The sequence below is a fragment of the Siphateles boraxobius genome, unplaced genomic scaffold, assembly GCF_051911475.1.
Source record: "Siphateles boraxobius isolate OS27281-9 unplaced genomic scaffold, OSU_SipBor_1 7, whole genome shotgun sequence".
Classification (NCBI taxonomy): Eukaryota; Metazoa; Chordata; class Actinopteri; order Cypriniformes; family Leuciscidae; genus Siphateles; species Siphateles boraxobius.
This window is the reverse complement of record NW_027509197.1, coordinates 41,161,214-41,181,188: the sequence shown is the minus strand read 5'-3', so window position 1 is coordinate 41,181,188 and position 19,975 is coordinate 41,161,214. Positions and strand designations below refer to the sequence as shown.

General features: G+C 36.1%; 2 protein-coding genes across 3 annotated transcripts; both read left to right on the top strand.

Moving 5' to 3' along the window:
- The first annotated feature begins 934 nt into the window (after positions 1–934).
- LOC143723957 (toll-like receptor 7) lies at positions 935–5,393 on the top strand. The gene is made up of 2 exons (XM_077216904.1): positions 935–1,015; positions 2,080–5,393. The coding sequence occupies exons 1-2, from the start codon at positions 1,013–1,015 to the stop codon at positions 5,224–5,226; spliced, it is 3,150 nt and encodes a 1,049-aa protein (XP_077073019.1). The 5' UTR covers positions 935–1,012; the 3' UTR covers positions 5,227–5,393.
- Positions 5,394–7,662: 2,269 nt separating this feature from the next.
- On the top strand, positions 7,663–19,148 carry LOC143723964 (thymosin beta-11-like). Of its 2 annotated transcripts, XM_077216920.1 has the most exons (6): positions 7,663–7,994; positions 9,450–12,065; positions 13,389–13,834; positions 17,761–17,793; positions 18,473–18,603; positions 18,693–19,140. In XM_077216920.1, exons 1-6 carry the CDS (start codon positions 7,992–7,994, stop codon positions 18,725–18,727), a joined length of 3,264 nt encoding a protein of 1,087 aa, XP_077073035.1. In that variant the 5' UTR covers positions 7,663–7,991; the 3' UTR covers positions 18,728–19,140. The 2 variants fall into 2 exon arrangements, with proteins under 2 accessions (XP_077073035.1, XP_077073034.1); XM_077216919.1 differs by lacking the exons at positions 7,663–7,994; positions 9,450–12,065; positions 13,389–13,834 and having other exon boundaries at positions 17,653–17,793; positions 18,491–18,603; positions 18,693–19,148.
- The last annotated feature ends 827 nt before the right edge of the window (positions 19,149–19,975 follow it).

Genomic DNA, 19,975 nt, shown 5'->3' with positions numbered 1-19,975 from the left:
AAAAATAAGACATTTTTGCCACTATAAATACTGTAATTATGTTTGCAACTTGCACTGTTTAATTTGCTGTTTGGCTAATGCAAACATTTACTGAAATAATTTAAAGTCAACATGAAGCATCACTTTAGTGCCGTCATCCGACGTATTTTCTAGTGCAATGGAAATTTGTAGGACAGTCAGGAATTGGTTGGATGATAAATCGTATTATTTATTCGGAATAATGTGCACGGATGAATCGTTCACAATAAGAACGGGAAAGTAAATAAGGTCCATTTTGAATTCATGTTGACTTTAAATGATACGCGTAATGTATTTTATTTGAATCATCTTCATTAAATATTTCAGCTTGGACACTGATCTCGTGCTGTCTTTCTTTTTTTAATTAGTCTGATATTTCTTGTCGTATACCAGGAATTCATTTATAATATCATGCAAATTAAATTCTTCCTTCTCCTATTTTTCTTCCTCTCCTTGTGTGCAGAAGAAGCATCTGTTGTGTTGGACGAAGAATATTTTTGATCATTTCATCATAGGAGTGCTTGACTTTCTGTGGTTTTGCTTTCATTTATGAAGAAATCGGAGCAGAACTTGCACAAACCCCTGACATTGTTTTGCTTAATCTCTAGTACAGAAACTGGTCCCTTGAGAAAACGGATGAAAGTAATGCTGTTCCTCTTTATGGTGGTTTTTCAGGAACAATATTGTTGTAATTAAATATAAGTTATACAATAACAACAATTCAGGTTAACAGTGCTGAGAGTTTGTAGTTGAGGTGTATAATCACATGCAGAATCAAAACAAAAAAGATTCAGAATAATCTTGTTTGTGAGATAAAGGGGAAGTTATGATTAAATATATTCACTCTCACTTTTGTTTGTACTTTTTTGTGGTGTATAACATTGGTTAGTAACACCTGTTCTGCTAGAAACACAGGCTCTGTACAACTTGGCAAGCCAGACAAAGTACAGATCAACAGCTTCGAAGGACAAAAAGAGTTCCAGGTCTGATCAAGATGGTGAGTAAATCAATATTCACTTATCAGTTCTCTCATATAAGGATTATGTGTCAAAACAAAGATGCTCTGAGGAAGTTATTGCTTGTGCATTTTTTAAATATTTACTAAATTGTGAGGTCCAAAAAGAGAAACAATAGTCTGGTACATTTAAATTCTTAGAAAAAAGGGGAAACAAAATAACAATGGATAAACTAAATTAAAATATATATATTTTGCAAGTGCAATGTTTGTCTTATTGTGCAGCTTGTATGTCATTTCCTGAAATAATGTTATATATTTTGTTATATTCATATATAGATATTAACCTAAAATATATAATTTATTTAATTTTATATATATAATATATATATATATATATATATATATATATATATATATATATATATATATATATATATATATTTATAAATAAATTATATATATATTTATATTTACATTTTGTGAACTGTTTTTTTTTGGGGGGGGGGTATTTGTAAATTAGTTACTGTAAATATTCCACAAAAATCTGAAGCAGCACAACTGTTATCAACATTGATGATAATCATAAATGTTTCTTGATCATCAAATCATCATATTATAGTGATTTCTGAAGGATCATGTGACACTGAAGACTGGAGTAATGATGCTGAAAATTCAGCTTTGATCACAGGAATAAATTACACTTTATTATATATTCACATAGAAAACAGCTGATTTACATTGGAATAATATTTCAAAAATGTTACTGTATTTTTGATCAAATAAATGCAGCTTTGATGAGCAGAAGAGACCTTTCTTTCAAAAACAAAAATCTTACCGAACTCAAACTTTTATACGGTTGGGTATGTTTTTCTTAGTTTATCTTTATTATGCATTTTAAAACATACACTGAAAGGAAGCTATTTTTCACTCATAAATTAAATCTAAATTGATTACAAAGAAGCGGAAAGAAACACATTGAATTAAACAAAATTCAAAGACTGAAATAGTATTTCTTGTAAAACACATGAAAAATATATTTTTTTACTCTATTTTTACTATGGACTTTTTTACTGTATTTTTGACTATCTTCCTCCCTCTTTCAGGTTTCAGAGAGGATATTAATGATCTTTGCAGGTCTCATCTCATTGCGGGTTGCAGCTGAATGGTACCCCAAAAGTCTGAAGTGTGACGTTTCTCCGGCTAAAAACGGGACGGAGGTCAGCGTCAATTGCACTGAACGAGACTTAACCGAAGTTCCTTTGGGAATCCCAACGAATACCACCAACCTGACACTAACCATCAACCACATACCCCACATCAGGAACGATTCATTCCACGAACTGCACAACATCACCGAGATCGACCTCCGATGCAACTGCGTACCGATCAAAATCGGCCCCAAAGATCGCGTCTGCACCCAGAGCGTGACGATTGACAACGGCACCTTCTGGAAGCTAAAGAACCTCAGGTCGCTTTACCTGGATGGAAACCAGCTGTCCAGCATTCCCAAGGGCCTTCCTCCCAACATAGTGCTCCTGAGTCTCGAGGTCAATAGCATCTATTCAATTCTTAAGGAGAATATGACAGAACTGACTAATATCCAAAGGCTGTATCTCGGCCAGAACTGCTACTTCCGAAACCCGTGCAACAAGTCGTACAACATTGAAAAGGATGCGTTTGTGCAGCTTGACAAGATGACTTTGCTTTCTCTGAAGTCTAACAACTTGTCCTATATCCCACACCAACTACCATCAAGCCTAAAAGAGCTGTACCTTTACAACAACAATATTCAGACAATAACAGAGGAGGACTTTCACAACCTGACAGAGTTGGAAATACTGGACTTGAGTGGGAACTGTCCACGCTGTTATAATGCACCTTTCCCATGCACTCCATGTCCAAATAATGCTCCCCTTCAGATTCATCCTGACTCCTTCAAGACTCTGAATAACCTAAAGATTCTTCGACTTCATAGTAACTCTTTAACGAATATACCTTCAAAATGGTTTCAAAACCTGACACAACTTAGTCTTCTAGACCTCTCAAGCAATTTCTTGGCTAAGGAGATAACATGCACCTCTTTTCCTTCTTTGTTGCCCTTTCTAGAAGAGTTGGATCTGTCTTTCAACTTCGAGCTTCAAGTGTATCCCACTTCTCTAAACCTTTCAAGATCATTCAACCATCTTAAATCTCTAAGGGTCCTAAGAATCAGAGGGTATGTGTTTCAAGAACTCAAACTGGAAGACCTCCAACCATTGACTGAATTGAACAACCTGGAATTCATTGATCTCGGCACAAACTTCATAAAAATAGCGAACCTCAGTCTCCTGAAGAAGCTGAAAAACTTCAAAATCATCAACTTGTCCGACAACAAAATCTCAATGCCTTCTGAAGGAGAATACACGGGTTCACTTTCTAACCGCAGAGAAAAACAACACGGTTCCCCGATGTCGCAAGGTGCCCAGTACCACAATGGAGAAGTGAAGGATATTCACTATTTCCTCTATGATGAATATGCGCGCAGCTGCAAATACAAGGACAAGGAACTCTGGATTACAAGTCCTTTCAACAACGAATGTAGCTCCTTTGGAAAAACGTTGGATATTAGTAGGAATAACATCTTTTTCCTTCATTCCAGATTTCTAGATCTTGATGAGCTGAAGTGTTTGAATCTCTCTGGGAATGCCATGAGCCAGAGTTTGAACGGTTCTGAGTTTGTCAAGTTGAAGAAATTACAATACCTGGACTTTTCCGACAATCGTCTGGATTTGATGTTCTCCACAGCGTTTCAGGAACTGAGCAGCTTGGTCGTTCTGGATATCAGCCGTAACAGCCATTTCTTCATAGCTGAGGGTTTAACTCACATGTTAAACTTTACAAAGAGCCTGGATAAGCTGAGAAAACTAATCATGAACGACAACCAGATATCCACATCCACGAACACCGAAATGGAGAGTTTTTCCTTGGAACATTTGGAGTTTAAAGGCAACCGTCTTGATATGTTGTGGAGGGATGGAGACACGAGGTACGTCAACTACTTTAAGAAACTTATGGCGTTGAAGATTCTCGACGTTTCTCATAACAACCTGAACTTCATCCCACAAGGGGTTTTCGAAGGTCTTCCAGAGACCCTCACAGAACTGTACATCACTGAAAACAGGTTGAAGTCGTTTCAATGGGAGGGTCTTGTGAACCTTAAAAACCTACAGCTGTTAGACCTAAGTGAGAATTACCTAACGTATCTTCCCACTTGCCTGACTAACTACACTAAATCAATCCAAACTCTTGTCCTACACAAGAACAACATTGCAAAACTGCCTCCGGATTTTCTAAAAGATGCATTCAGCCTCAAGATCTTGGATTTAAGTTACAATCGCATCCAGTTCATCCAAGAATCAAGCTTCCCGGAAAACGTTATTGACCATTTGCAGACCTTATACTTGAACAATAACCGGTTTGTGTGCTCTTGCAACGCCACGTGGTTCGTCCGATGGATCAACCGCACCACGGTGAATATCCCACGCCTCGCGACCGACGTAACGTGCTCTTCGCCGAGTGCCCAAAAAGGTCAGAGTGTCCTTTTCCTAAATGTCCAAGCCTGCCAACACAACTCCCTGTCAATTATCTTGTGTATATTTCTGACCTCTCTGATTCTCAGCATTCTCACGCTCACCATCTCCAGCCATCTTTTCCTCTGGGATGTGTGGTACATCTACCACTTTTGCTTGGCCAAACTCAAGGGATACCGAAGACTGTCCTCCAACAGCACTGTCTATGATGCCTTCGTGGTCTACGACACGACGGATCCAGCCGTTCACGAGTGGGTCACGCAGGAGTTACGCATTCACCTGGAAGAGAAAGGGGATCCACGGATGCAGTTGTGTTTGGAAGAGCGGGATTGGGTGCCTGGTTGTCCTCTTATTGAAAACCTTTCCCAGAGTATTCAGCTAAGCAAACGCACCGTTTTCATCCTGACGGGAAACTATATCAAAAGCGGGAGCTTCAGGACAGCCTTTTACATGGCCCACCAGAGACTCATGGACGAAAGGAATGACGTTATCGTCCTGATATTCTTGGAGAGAATGCCTTGTCACTCGAAGTACCTCAAACTGAGGAAGCGATTGTATAAAAAGTCAGTCCTGGAGTGGCCGAGGAATCCTCAAGCGCAGAGATACTTCTGGTTCAGTCTCAGAAGCCTCATGTCAACCGAGAGGCAGCAATACAACAAACTCTTCCAGGAGACTCTGTGATCGGGACACGATCCAAAGCGTCAGTCTCAAGACCACAGTCAAACATACAGTCAAACCAAAATTTATTCAAATTTATTTCTCACATTATCACAGTTTATTCCCTATAGTTTAGAAACTCTGAACTCAGAGTTATTAAATCAGTTGATATTTGACTGGTTTTGTCCGTCCTTCTGTTAGACTCTCACACATGAATTATGTTGAATATCTGTCAGCTGTTAAATTTAACTACACAATTAGATAATACCAGTTTAGCTCAACCAATTACCAAGCAATGCTTCATGTTGTTCAGTCTGTGCTGTAAAAAGGAGCATTAGTTATTAAAGAAAAAACACTTCAGCAAAACATGATCAGATCAAAGTGTCGGAATCATTTTTGGTCCCAAATTTTTATTAATTTTACTGGTAGTCGCTGTATGAAGAATTTTTGGGTGAAATGTGTCACAGTTAACTTTATTTTTTTGCTCTCCTCACTTACATAAATGAACTATAGTGTCTTGCACACACTAGTAAAAAAAATATAAAAAATTATATCTGGTGTCTGAATAATTTTTGGTTTGACTGTATAAACTTTGATATGATGTTGATTTGATTCCGTTTTATTGTCCGTGTAACTATATATAAACGCAACCACTTCTTTTGTTGAAGTTCACTGACAAATGCACTTTCCTTTCTGGGTATCTGGCATACTTTTGGAAAATTGTAACATGCTCAGACTAAAACTAATTCTCTTTTATTTATTATGTGTGCAGATTTTATGACCATATTAAATATTTAAATAATAATAATTCATATTATTGTTATTAAAACAGCAGTTTGCCAATTCTTTTATGGGTGTAGATTTCATGACCACATAAAGAAAATGAAATAATTATTGTTTACATTGTTTTTATTTATTATTATTATAATCAAAATATTATAAATTACTGTTGTTATTGGTCAAACTCAAGGAATACAGCCGGCAGTTTGATCAATAACAATAATAACTTATTATTATTATTATATTTTGCTTGGCCAAGCAGATGTATAATAATAATATTTACCATAATATATTCATCATTTTTAGATAGTAGAAGTTTCATGCTAATGTAAGTATTGCACTTACATGTTTTTTTCACCAAGTAGGATGCTAATCAAGGTTGCTGTTTTAAAATCTAGAGTCTGAAATGACAATTGTGTTTTTTTTATTCTGTCCTCCAAATTAAAATTCCAGATTTTTTTATATTTCTATTTTACTAAGAAGAATGGATTTTCAAATATCATGCTAACAGATCAATGTACACTTTTAAGTATATTCCAGTTTTTTGAAAACCTGAACATTGAGTCATCAGTGTTTCCCAGGGTCGGGTTAAACGGGCCCCGAGGGGCCTGAATGAAAGTGATTAAAAGTGAAAACCGCAGCAGCGTGTCCATGCCTGACTATGAGGTAATGAAACAAAAAAAGTATATTCTATTCTTAGTTATATATTTATTGATATGGCTGGGGGGACAATTAGAAAATGTCTACATTGAAATCTAACTTTAGTGAGTTTATGCTTAGAATTAGAAGAAAAAGAAATCTTCCAGTGGGTCTGAAAAATAAACTTAATTTAAAGGGGGGAAAAAAGATTTTAATGCATAAACTCTCTTAATTTTGATATTTTTACTTTAAACAAGACTTAATATCTTCAGTCATTTTGCTTCTCCAGTAAATGTATCTTGGTTTATGAGGAACAACATCATTTTATTGTTCTGAAATCTCCATCGCCAAGTTTATCATGTTGGAAAAAACATACAGACAGAATGTTTGCATTTATGTGTCAGATATACATGTGTTAATGAGATCAAAAGGAGTTTGGGATTGAAAGGGTTGAAAGTTCCCCTAATTCAGCTATAGAATATATTTTTAGAAGTTTCATCATAATCATAGTGGAAATCCCCATTATTCTAGTGCCTTTGATATGATAGAAATACTATCACGGTTTTGCAATAGAGGATAGTCGATTATATTCTGCCAAAACATTAGAAAAAATACAAATTTTATTATAATTTCCATTGGTGTTATTTCTGTGGCAGTGGTGTCAACAAACAAAATTGCAAAAAATAACAAACTGCTTTGCACAGTGTTTCACTTTTATAAGGAAATGATTGACTTACAGTGACTCTGCATTTTTACAGTAGATACAGGAAACTATCCTTACCACTGAGAAATTCACTTGACCTTTAAAATACCACATTCTTATACAGATTCCCAAAACCACAACAACTACAGATAAATAACTGACCATTCTGAGCATAAACATGATGTTTTGCATTTGCAAAACAGGAATGCATTTTGAAATTAAATTATGATGCATGGAAGCTCTTTTCCAGTTTCGATTTCTGAAGTAGAGCCTCTAACGTGTGTAAAGTGCATGTGATTTGTGAAATCATGTCCCTGAGAAGAAGGAACAAAGTAGGCAGAACTTCCTCTCTTACAATGGAAACTTTGTGGCTGCACTGATCCACATCGACCAGTACGATATGACCAACGATAAAAGACATCAAACAAAAGACTTTCATCAGACAATTTTGATTGTGGTCATTAAACAGAAATGGAACGGTTTATATTAGTCGGTGGACTGACAGCTGGCAATGACACGCAACACTTAGAAATCTATTAGTGTTAAAATAGTTCAACAGTTAAACCAAAACTTCCTGTTTCCTAAATGCAACTGTGTGCATCACCAGACCCTTATTCGCTTATTTTGGGTTTAAGCATTGCATTGGTTGCACAGGGACATTGCTACCATGGTAAGAAACTCTATTTCTACTATTATTAGTAGTAGTATTCATTGTATATACACTGTAAAAAGTTGCTGCCTTACATTTAAGTACAATCAACTTGGATGTTTCATATCAATTTAAATTACATTAAACTAACTTAAATGAGTTATAAATGAGATCTTGTATAACTTGATGTTGGGGTAATTTTTGGTTTTAATGAGACAAGAATATGCAATACATTGCTTTAATAAGGACTAATGTTTCGGTAACACTTTACAAAACGGTTCCATTAGTTATTGTCAATTAATGTATTAACTGCCAATTAGTTTTTTTATAATGTGTACATTGTCAAAACTCTCACACTTTTAACAGTCATTTTTAAGGCTTGATTTCTTTCATGGAATCTAGCTGAATACATCATGTAAAGTCCCCTAAATTATTTAGTCTATGACCCAATGAATTTAATATTTTTAGTGAAATATCCTTTTTTATTTTAAGTTGACTCTCAAAAGTGTGTGAATTAGAGTGAATGGAAATTAACTGTTTATATTTGATTTTGAGTTATATTGTATAATTATAAAGACTATATGCCTCTAGCACAGCAACAAACCTGTTACTGCACTATCATTAGCAAAGTTATTGCTCAATGATCAAAGCAACATGCTTCAGAATATTAATACATCTAACCATAAGACACTCTTCTGCACAATGTTAAAGATCAAAACGTCAACATAACAGAAATCTTTCAAATGTCAAACATCACTGAACATTAAACATTAACAGATGTTTCCCTTTACTCAAAAACACATACACTTTAATAAAACTTTATTTCAATATTTACTCTTCATTTCCAGCCATGTGCAAAGCATGTGGGGGAACTAACAATGGTGTCTCTAAATAAAACCGCATAATTGGACTAATTTTCTTCAAATAAATAGGTAGCCTTTTTCCTTCATTTTATCAGCTTAATCGGTCCCTCAATTCAAGCCTCAAAACTGTGTATGTTTCCTTAAAATAGAAAATTAAAGATAGTTAACATTAATTTCAACATTTACTAATATGTTATTAAAATCAAAGGTTGTATTGGTTAACATTAGTTAATGCACTGTGAACTAACATGAACAAACAATGAACAGCTGTATTTTTATTAACTAACATTAACAAAGATTAATAAATACTATAACAAATGTATTGCTGATTGTTAGTTAATACATTAACTAATGTTAACTAATGGAACCTTATTGTAAAGTGTTACCGATTTTATTTTACCTGTAGATCAGAATCTTATTGTAATTGAGAGCTTCTTGATAGAAGGCTACTTATGTATACAGTATCAGTAAATATTTATCTAATAATAAACCTTTTTTGTTTAATTTTGCATTGTAATTATGTTAACTTATGGAACCTTATTGTAAAAGTGTTAACAATGTTTTTGTCTTTGCGCAATGTCGTTAAACAGCTCTTTGTTTCATATTCCCACAGGTGATAAAATTAGAAGTCTGGCTTTTTATGACATTGAAGATCACACTAACCCTGTGCCAAATGGACGTGAGGTCCCTGAAGACTCAACCCTGCGATATACATGAGAACAAAACTGAGATGACGATTGTGGTGAACTGTCGTGGACGTGGACTCAAAGATGTGCCAGCCCTCGTAAAAAACGCCACCAGCCTTGACCTATCAGAGAACAACATCAAGAACTTAACATCGGGAGTTTTCCGACCCCTGGCGAATCTGACCGTTTTAAATCTGAACTGGGCAAATAGGGAAGGTAAGGTTGTTATTGCTGACGAGGAGTTTTTGAATTTGACCAAGTTACGTACACTGGAGCTCAACGGGATCGGTCTAAAATACGTACCAAAAAATCTTCCAAAAAACCTGTTGGAACTATTGCTTGAAGTGAACAAGATCACCAGGTTAAACTCGACATCCTTTGTGCATGTGCCAAATCTGTCACGTCTTCATCTTTCGAAAAACTGCTACTACTGGAATCCTTGCTCAAGAGTTTATCGCATAGAAAATGGAAGTTTCTCAGTCCTGACGAGACTGAAAGATCTTAGGTTGTCGTACAACAACCTAACTCAAGTGCCCAGAGGATTACCGGGGTCTTTAAGGACTCTTGAGCTCGATTCAAACAGAATTGCGTACGTCGGAAAGCATGATTTCCAAGGACTCGACAATCTGACATGTCTAAAAATCCAAGGAAATTGTCCACGGTGTTATAATGCTCCGTATCCATGTGTTCCTTGTAAAAATGTTTCTATTAAAATCCACCCACAAGCTTTTTCCGGCCTTAGAAAGCTGCGGATTCTGTACCTCGCAGGGAATTCGATCACATCCATAGATCCCAGTTGGCTCGCCAACATTTCAAACCTTGAGGAACTCAACCTGTCATTTAATTTTTTGTCCCAAGCTGTTACAGCGGATGTTTTCTTGAGTAATCTGCCACTACTAACCAAACTAGATCTTTCGTTTAACTATGCCCTTAGGAGTTACCCGGACACGGTTAGACTATCGCCCAGCTTCGCAAACTTGACCTCTCTAAGGAAGTTGCACATTCGAGGTTTGGTGTTTCGAGAAATCCAAGAGGACACCTTCCGCTCTCTGTATGGCTTACAAAATCTCTCTGTGTTGGATGTAGGGATAAACTTCATTGTGCGTGCAAATTTGAAAATATTTGAAAAATTCCAACACGTTAAACTACTCTATCTTTCGGAAAACAGATTTTACCCGGTGATCGTAAGTAGTGACTTGAGAAAATATGCAGGCATTGGTTTCAAATCCCCATCCCTCTCGTTGTCAGAACCTAACCCTAAAGATCATTCTTACGATGTTCCAAAATTTCTTGTGAAGCCAGAGTGCTACGCCATGGGCCGAGTGTTGGATCTCAGTCGAAATAACCTATTCCTAATTTCTCCGCAACAGTTTGAGAGTTACGGGAACATATCTTGCCTCAATCTCTCCATGAATGGCTTTGCCACAGCTCCGAATGGATCCGACTTCACATTGCTTCCAGGTCTCAAATACCTAGATTTGTCCTACAACAAAATTGATCTGGCGTACGATCACGCCTTCCAAGAGTTACAGAGTCTTGAGGTGCTGGACCTTAGTTACAACGACCATTATTTCACTGTGCCAGGTGTGACGCACAATTTGAATTTTATCCAATATTTGCCCTCTTTGAAGGTGTTGAACATGAGCTCCAATAAAATCAAAACATTAACCACCAAAACCATCTCAAGTGCTTCTCTTCAAGAGCTGCAATTCCAGTACAATAGTCTTGGCAAAATGTGGAGGGAAAATGACAGAACCTACGACAGGCTTTTTGCAAACTTGACCAATCTGACTTATCTCGACATATCCTACAACAGTATTGAGAGAATCCCTAATAGAGTTTATACTCTTCTTCCCAGAAGCATTCAGAGGTTGCGATTAAGCCACAATGGACTGGTGAACTTGAACTGGACAATGCTGAGACATTTCCCACACCTCCGAGAGCTCATTTTAAGTTACAACAAGATCTTTCAAATATCAAGTAATTTCTCAGGTGATGTTACCACTTTACAGTTCCTCGATCTCCAGCATAACAAAATATCTAAGCTCTCCGATAGATTGCTACAGGGAGCGGTAAACCTTAAAGAGCTTGATCTCAGTCACAACATGCTCATAACTGTCAACCAGTCCTCATTTCCACCTGAAACTGGGAGTTACCTGAAGACGCTGTGGCTCAACGGCAACCCGTTCCAATGCACATGCAACCTACTTGAATTTATTCTGTGGATCTATAAGACCAACATAAAAATCCCTAGACTGGTGACCGGAGTGACGTGCGCCATGCCAGAAGAGAGAAAAGGTATTCCTGTAATAAAATTTGACATTAAAGAATGCATCGATGACCAATTGGCCTTTCTGGTATACTTCCTCTCCATTGCGTGCATTATATGCACCACTTTCGTGGCTGTCGCTATGCACCTTTTCTACTGGGACGTCTCCTACTTATTCTACTATTTGAAAGCCAGATTCACTGGCTATCAGCACCTGAGCTCTGACAGCTGCCTCTACGATGCCTTCGTCACCTATGACACCAAGGACGAGCAGGTCAAGTCTGCCTTATTTCTATAGTGCTTTATATTATTATACAGATACTTTCAAAGCACCAATCCCATAAACATATCTGCCAGTGGGGTTTGAAAAATAAACTAAGAGTTAGTTCACCCAAAAATGTCCCACCCTCATGTCGTTCCAAATCCATAACTTTCATTCATCTTCGAAAAAAAGGAAGATCTTTTTGATGAAATCTGAGAGATTTTTATGATGGATAGATCCATTTTATAATGGCTAGACACACTTTTATGATGGACAGATGCACTTTTATGGTGGATAGATGCACTTTTATTATGGATAGATGCACTTTATTGATGGATAGATACACTTTATTGATGGATGCACTTTTATCATGGATAGATGCACTTTTATGATGGATAGATCCATTTTATAATGGCTAGACACACTTTTATGATGGATAGATGCACTTTTATGATGGATAGATGCACTTTTATCCTGGATAGATGCACTTTTATCCTGGATAGATGCACTTTTATGATGGACAGATGCACTTTTATCCTGGATAGATGCACTTTTATCCTGGATAGATGCACTTTTATCCTGGATAGATGCACTTTTATCCTGGATAGATGCACTTTTATGGTGGGTAGATGTACTTTTATGATGGATAGATGCACTTTATTTTGGACAGATGCACTTTTATCATGGATAGATGCACTTTTATGATGGATAGATGCACTTTTATGATGGATAGATGCACTTTTATGATGGATATATGCACTTTTATAATGGCTAGACACAGTTTTATAATGGCTAGACACACTTTTATGATGGATAGATGCACTTTTATGATGATAGATGCACTTTTATGATGATAGATGAACTTTTATGATGGATAGATGCACTTTTATGATGATAGATTAACTTTTATGATGGATAGATGCACTTTTATGTTGGACAGATGCAGTTTCATGATGGACAGATGCACTTTTATGGTGGATAGATGCACTTTTATGGTGGATAGATGCACTTTTATGGTGGATAGATGCACTTTTATGATGATAGATGCACTTTTATGATGGATAGATGCACTTTTATGGTGGATAGATGCACTTTTATCATGGATAGATGCACTTTTATGGACTTCAAAACAGAAACAGCCATTCACTGCCATTATAAAGCCTGGAAGAGCCATGACATTTTTTAATACAACTGATTGTATTCATCTGAAAGATGAATGTCATATACACGTACAGTATGTGATGTGTTGAGGGAGAGTAAATCATGGGGTATGTTTCATTTGTTTGTGGTGAACTACCCCTGTAAGCTCCTGTCAGTGACGTGTGGATGTTGCAGGTCTCCGAATGGGTGCTGAATCACCTGCGGGTGCAGCTGGAGGAACGAGGCGAGCGCTTTCTCCCGATCTGCCTGGAGGAACGGGACTGGCTCCCCGGCTCTCCGGTGCTGGACAGTCTGACCCAGAGCATCCAGCACAGCCGCAAAACCGTGTTCGTGCTGACCGAGAGTTACGTGACCAGCGGATCCTTCAAGCTGGCCGTGTTCCTGGCCCACCAGCGCCTCCTGGAGGAGAACGAGGACGTGATCGTGTTGCTGCTTCTGGAGCCCGTTCTTCAACACTCGCATTTCTTGCGTCTGCGCAGACGCTTGTGTTCCCGGAGCATCCTCGAGTGGCCCCGCTCCTCGTCCGCCGAGGCCTGGTTCTGGCAATCCCTGCGCAACGCCGTACGGGTCGACAACCAGGCCATGTACAGCGACCTCTATAGCCGATACTTCACGACAAAGTAGATGCATGAACCTGATTTGAGCTACGGAAACACAATTAATATCATGCAAAATTGATGTGCAGAAGTGATGACCCCCTACAAGACCAGTCGAACCCCGAGCGCCGTTCTACATGAGCTGAAATGTGACTATCGACCAGCACGTAGCACGGCGTTCGTGGTTTGACCGGTCGAAACTGTTTACCATTGATGGCTCCTGCTTGTATACGCGAAGTGTACTGTCTTTATAAAGTATCTCTTATTAAACTGTCTGTACACTTACAAAGTTCTCAATGCTTCGGTTTGCAGGTAGAGACCCTCATTATGCTAGCGTGTTAGTGTGGGGCTATTTTGAACCTTGTTTGTAGTATTAACTGGCGATTTTTATTTTTACTTATTCTATGCCCCGTACACTAGCATTATAAGCTAATCTGTGGTTAAACTAAAACTAACGATAAAACTGGGTACGTTTGATTATCATGAAAACGCATCCCAGAGAACGGTCGACTCGACCCATGTGTTATTTACCCCTAGGTTCATTTTGCGCCGGAATTGTCCTTTAATAGCGTATTAATAAATGTTAAAACTTATATCAACTTACGTAATAAATGTTGTAGTTCATTCTTAATTCATGTTAATTAATGAACCTTATTGTAAAGTGTTACAGAAAATATATTAAATATGAGGGAAGAACATAACACTAAACTTGGTTTGCTGACTAAATTAATAAACTACATGCAGCTACATTAAAAATAAATGCACATTAAAACAAAAATCTGACAGGAAAAAGCAAACACAAGCAGTTATTAATATTTGGTTGATTCTCTTGTTTTTGCATGTGTTCATAATTTCTCTGCCCGGACAAAAATGATGTCACACAATTTGTCATGTCTTATTGCGTTATCACAAATAAAACAAGCACAACTTTTTATATTGCATATATGACTAAAATCTTTAATAATAATTGAATAAAGGGTGAAGATGTCGATTAGGCCGGACGTCACTTATACTGTAGGCTACATGACATTTCAAGCATGACTAGAAGATTAATTCTTCACTTGGTCACAAATTATTGAGTTCTGTACTTTATTTTATTTTTTTTAAGGCAGAAACTCACTCTACGATCAGTAAGTCAAACGAGATTTAACTCTATTTTTTAAGTCAGTTTAATATAATTTAAGTTGAAATGACTTGTAGAAACAAGCTGATTCAACTTTTAAGGCAGCAACTGAACTTAAATTTTAAAGTTGAAATAGGTGGAAGTTTTTACACTGTAAAATTAAAAATATTAAAACAAAATCTCTTTCTATTTTCTTCAAAGAGAAACAAAATGTTTCTCTTTGCAAACAAATGAACATTTCACAAGGAGCATTTCTAGTTTTCAAAACAAAATGATAAAAAGGCAGGAAATGTGATGTAATAAACGTATATATATATATATATATATATATATATATATATATATATATGCATTATACATATACATTTACAATAAGGTTTCATTTGTTAACATTAGTTAACTAAGTTAGTTAACATGAACTAACAATAAAATACTCCTAAAGAATTTATTAATCTCAGTCAATGTTAATTAATTTCAACATTTACTAATACATTATTAAAATCAAAGAGCTATCAATGAATATTATTTAATGATCCTGCACTGTAAAAAAAAGTTTCTATTGTTGGTTTAAATTTAAAAAAAATTAAGTAACCTGGTTGCCTGAAAATGTTAAATTCATTGAAATTAAAAAAATTGAGTTAATACAAAGATTGGTTTAATCAACAGAAACTCAAATTTTATGTTATCTGACCCACGTAAACTAACACAGAAGTTGAAAAAAATGTGATAAATCATGAAAATAATGTTTTACATTGTGAGATGACATGAAACTAAAAAACAGTTGTATTTTGATTAACTAACGTTAACAATGATAACTGTAACAATTATTTAATGATAGTTTAACTGTTATTAACTAATGGGACTTGATTGTAAATGTTAGTTGTAGAACAAAATTAATCCTTCACTTGGTCGCTAATGTTTTAATTAGTTTGTTGTAATTTACCTGTGTTTATTTTTATCTAAGGCAGAAACTCACTTGTACAATCTTGTAAAATGTAAATTTAAACTATTAAAGTTATTTGCAACACCAGTCCAAACGTCACAGTTTCTCTTTACACACATTCTGTTTATATTTCACAATGGATCATTTTCCCCTTATTTTTATCATCACAAATCTATGCAGAAACATGCTAAATTGTTGACTAGAGGATTAATTCCACACGGTCATTAATGCTGTATTTTTAACTTTTTCATTATAGCTAATTATTATTATTTTTAAAATCTAAAACAGAAACTCACTTTTTGTGAAACTCTTATGCTTCTCTTTGCACGCATACAAACACACGAGAGATATCGTGCAAAGGAACATTTCACAAGAAGATTTTTCCTATTTTTGAATCATTAAATAAAATAAGTCAGCAAATTTAGCAAGGAACTGCTGCGGTATGCTAGCAGCTAACAGGAAATGATCTCACACACTTCCTGTTACACTCTAGACTGAAATATGCTTTCTGTTATACATGTTTGATGTGATCTACTTAGCGCATAATAATGTTCATTTATTTATTTGTTTGTTTGTTTGTTTTGAGCATTAGCGGTTAGCATTATTAAGCGTTTGCCTAACTGACAAAATGCAGGAGGCTTGCCGTTTATTTCCATAAAAGAATCAATGTAAACACTGAAGAAGAAGAAGAAGAAACAATGTTCTTCCGTATTTTTGTCTTGTTTTCCAGTACAAACATCTTCAGTTCTGATCTTGTTGTGTGAATATCCAAAATAAAATAAAAAAACTCTTTCAGTTTATTTATTTGTTATAGGCTATTATGAACACTTTTTAAGTAGCCTACTTTAAGACACACAATAAAACATTTTTCCCATGTGAAAATATCCATATCTGGGTCCCAATTCGCATACAATTCGTCCTAAAAAGTAGGCCATTCAGAATTAGATTTAGTGTGTCCCAAATCTTACTATGTTGAAATGAGTATTCCAAAGAGACCCGGATGGTGTATCTACTTTTCCCGATTAGAATCCGGAAATGCATCGATTAGAACTACAAACACGAATAAAACGTGTTAAAAAACTACAAACATGGCGGATGTGCGAGACCGACGGTTTAGATCATAGGTTTAGATAAAGGGGGTTTAAATGATTAATTATCAGTATCTTATCTGACAAAAATATATTTATTTAATGTTATCCGTATTATATTTCATCTGCAACAGCATTGTGAACTTTTGTTAAGATACGTTTGGTCATTATCTTTAATGCATTATTATGCGAACGCAATGAGGAGAGTTCATGACTGGCAGATCAGCGTGCTACTACATTTCTTTCCAAAACAGTAGGAAATTAAATTATATTGAATGTGGACGATTTTAATTGTGACAAGATGATTGACAGGGCAGTTTAAACGGCGATAAGAAGCACGTGACCTAGCGACTAGTTTGTACCAAATCTTGCCTACTCTTCTGCTACACATACTCAAAAGTATATAGGCTACTACTTATTCTTCACAAAAACAGTAGTCTACATAGCATTCTTGTAGGGCATAGTCCAAGAAGGCGAATGTGATGTTTGTAGTGTCCACTAGATGTCAGTGTCGCACAACAGAGGGCGTCGTTCACTTCAAAGTCAGCATATGACGCTAATACGCTAATACGACTTCCTTGTACGTTTTCTCACTGCTAAATTCTCAAATAACTGAATATTTCCGTACTTCCTTGGACTAAAATGCTTTCCTCATATAGTTGGCTGTGTTATAGATTCTCGCAGACTCCGCGGAGTAATGATTCATCTAACGGTCGGGTGACGTCACTCGCGTGATTTGCATATCTCTGGTTATAAATGCTGTGATTCTGCGCTTTCCCTCACACTGCTGCAGGAGAATAAACCCCTTCAACTACCAACACACACTCTGGTAAGCGCTAGAATCTCTCTTTTGCCTTTTAAATACTCTTATATAGCATAACATCATGCGTTTTTTTGTTTATAATCTCTTCATTATACTCTAGATTAGTTTTTTTTACACGCTACTTTTCTCACGCGCACATTTGGCGAATGTATTTGTGGCATAAATGCATCCGCTTTACAGGAAATGTGACTGTTAATCGCTAGATTATGTGATTTTTGCGATTTATGTATATCAGAGACAATAGATGCATGTATTTTCTTTGTTCAGGAATGATTAAGCGTGATCACTTTTTACATTCCACGCCTCAAATATGGCATAATTGTTCGGATAAATATGCTCAGATAAGTGCAAAAGCAGAAAGAATGTTTTTCCTGATGGAAACGTTGATATGAAGTGAAAAATGAGAGAATGAGCAGGAAAGGGCGGTGGTTTCTCAAGACTGTGATGCAACAGCAGCGTTTCCTTTTACCACACTTACTGCGTTACTGCACTTTTGGTCTTTAGTTCTTTTATAAAGCATATTTAGATTATTTAGTCATGCATTAAACGTAATATCTAACCAAATACCAAATTTTTGGGAAATATTTGGAAAAAGCCCGTACTTTTCAGTCACTTATGTGAATATTAATGGAGATCGTCATGTGTGTGTGTGTGTGTGTGTGTGTGTCTTTCTCAACATTAATAGCAATCCATTTCTTTTCAGACCTACTGCAAACATGTCTGACAAGCCAAATCTTGAGGAAGTGACCAGCTTTGACAAAACCAAGCTGAAGAAAACAGAAACTCAGGAGAAAAATCCTTTGCCGTCAAAAGAAAGTAAGAATCCGCACACTTTCCTTATGAGGAAGGAACAAGAAATGATGATTATTGACCCCAATAACACTTTGTTTGCTCTTGTTTTACAGCCATCGAACAGGAGAAACAGGCGGAATCGTCATGAAACTCGTTCTCCTCACTTCTATGCACTGTACATTCCACATTGCCTTCTTTTTCACGTCTTTTCGCTGTTTAACTTTTAACGGAAAAATATGACCTAAGTCGCATTGTGATTGGACAACCAAAAAAAAAATTTAAAAAAAATGCAGACGACCGTACAAGCCCTTTTTGTTTCTGTGCCCACGATCCTCTTTTTGTAAACCGCACCACTGATATTCTGATGAAGATTGTTGATACGGATGAGGATGGCGAGGAGGCGTGGCCGGGGGCGGGGCCAAGGATTTGAGTGACACGTAACAGAGACACACTCTTGTAACATCTCTGCTCAAATGCTTTAAAGTCATGCAGTGTTTTTTTTGTATGTTGACGTCTTGGAATGCACAATTTTTGTTTTGTAATGCAAATAAAAGTCTGTAATATTCAGATGGATGTCTTTTTAGTGTTTATTCTGTGCTTGTCGCTTTCAACTGTGTCGTTTACAAAGAGTGAAGTACAGCCTACACCTTATTTTTTTTTTAAATCTATTTAACTTTTTTCTATTTAAGGAGTGCTATAAGGATTTTGAAAATATATCAAAGTAATGAAATTGAAAATAGTATTCTTTTTTGCAAAAAATTCTGGCCTATTATGAAGTTTAGAGTTTAGGATGAGCCAGGAAAAAAATTTGTTACAGTAAAATTTCAATATTTTTTAGTTTTTTCTAGACCTAGATATTACAGATGTACAAAAGTGACGTGCAGAGGGGTTATTTGTTTTTAATGACACTACAAGATCGATTAATTCATCAAATATGTTAAATACAAGGAAAGAACAATCACTAAACTTGGTTAAGGTGTTAATATACCAAAAGTGTTTGGCTAAAAAACTCAAACTACTATGCAAAAAGGAAAAAGCAAGCATTGACTACAACATAATCACTTATTAATATCTGGTTTATTCTCTGTTTTAGCATGTGTTCATAATTTCTTTGTATGACAGGCTGGACAAAAATGATGTTTGTCATGTTTCATAGCGTTATTATCACAGATCAAACAATCGACTCCAAGCACAACTACGCAATATGACTACAACATCTATAATAATATTTGAATAAAGGGTTTAGATGTGAATTTTATACTTCTATACTGTACATGTAATATTCAGGAACACACCTACATGTAAAATTAATTTCAGTCCATCCATACGCCTAAATATTTAACAAAAACAATCCCAGAACGTTAATGCTGTCATCCTTCATGCAGCTCGGTCTTCA

Excerpts from the sequence above, each read along its gene's own strand:
- LOC143723964 (XM_077216920.1), top strand. Across the intron at positions 12,066-13,388 it reads ATGACACCAAGGACGAGCAG|GTCTCCGAATGGGTGCTGAA; the intron begins GTCAAGTCTGCC and ends TGGATGTTGCAG. Across the intron at positions 13,835-17,760 it reads AGCCGATACTTCACGACAAA|AATAAACCCCTTCAACTACC; the intron begins GTAGATGCATGA and ends CTGCTGCAGGAG.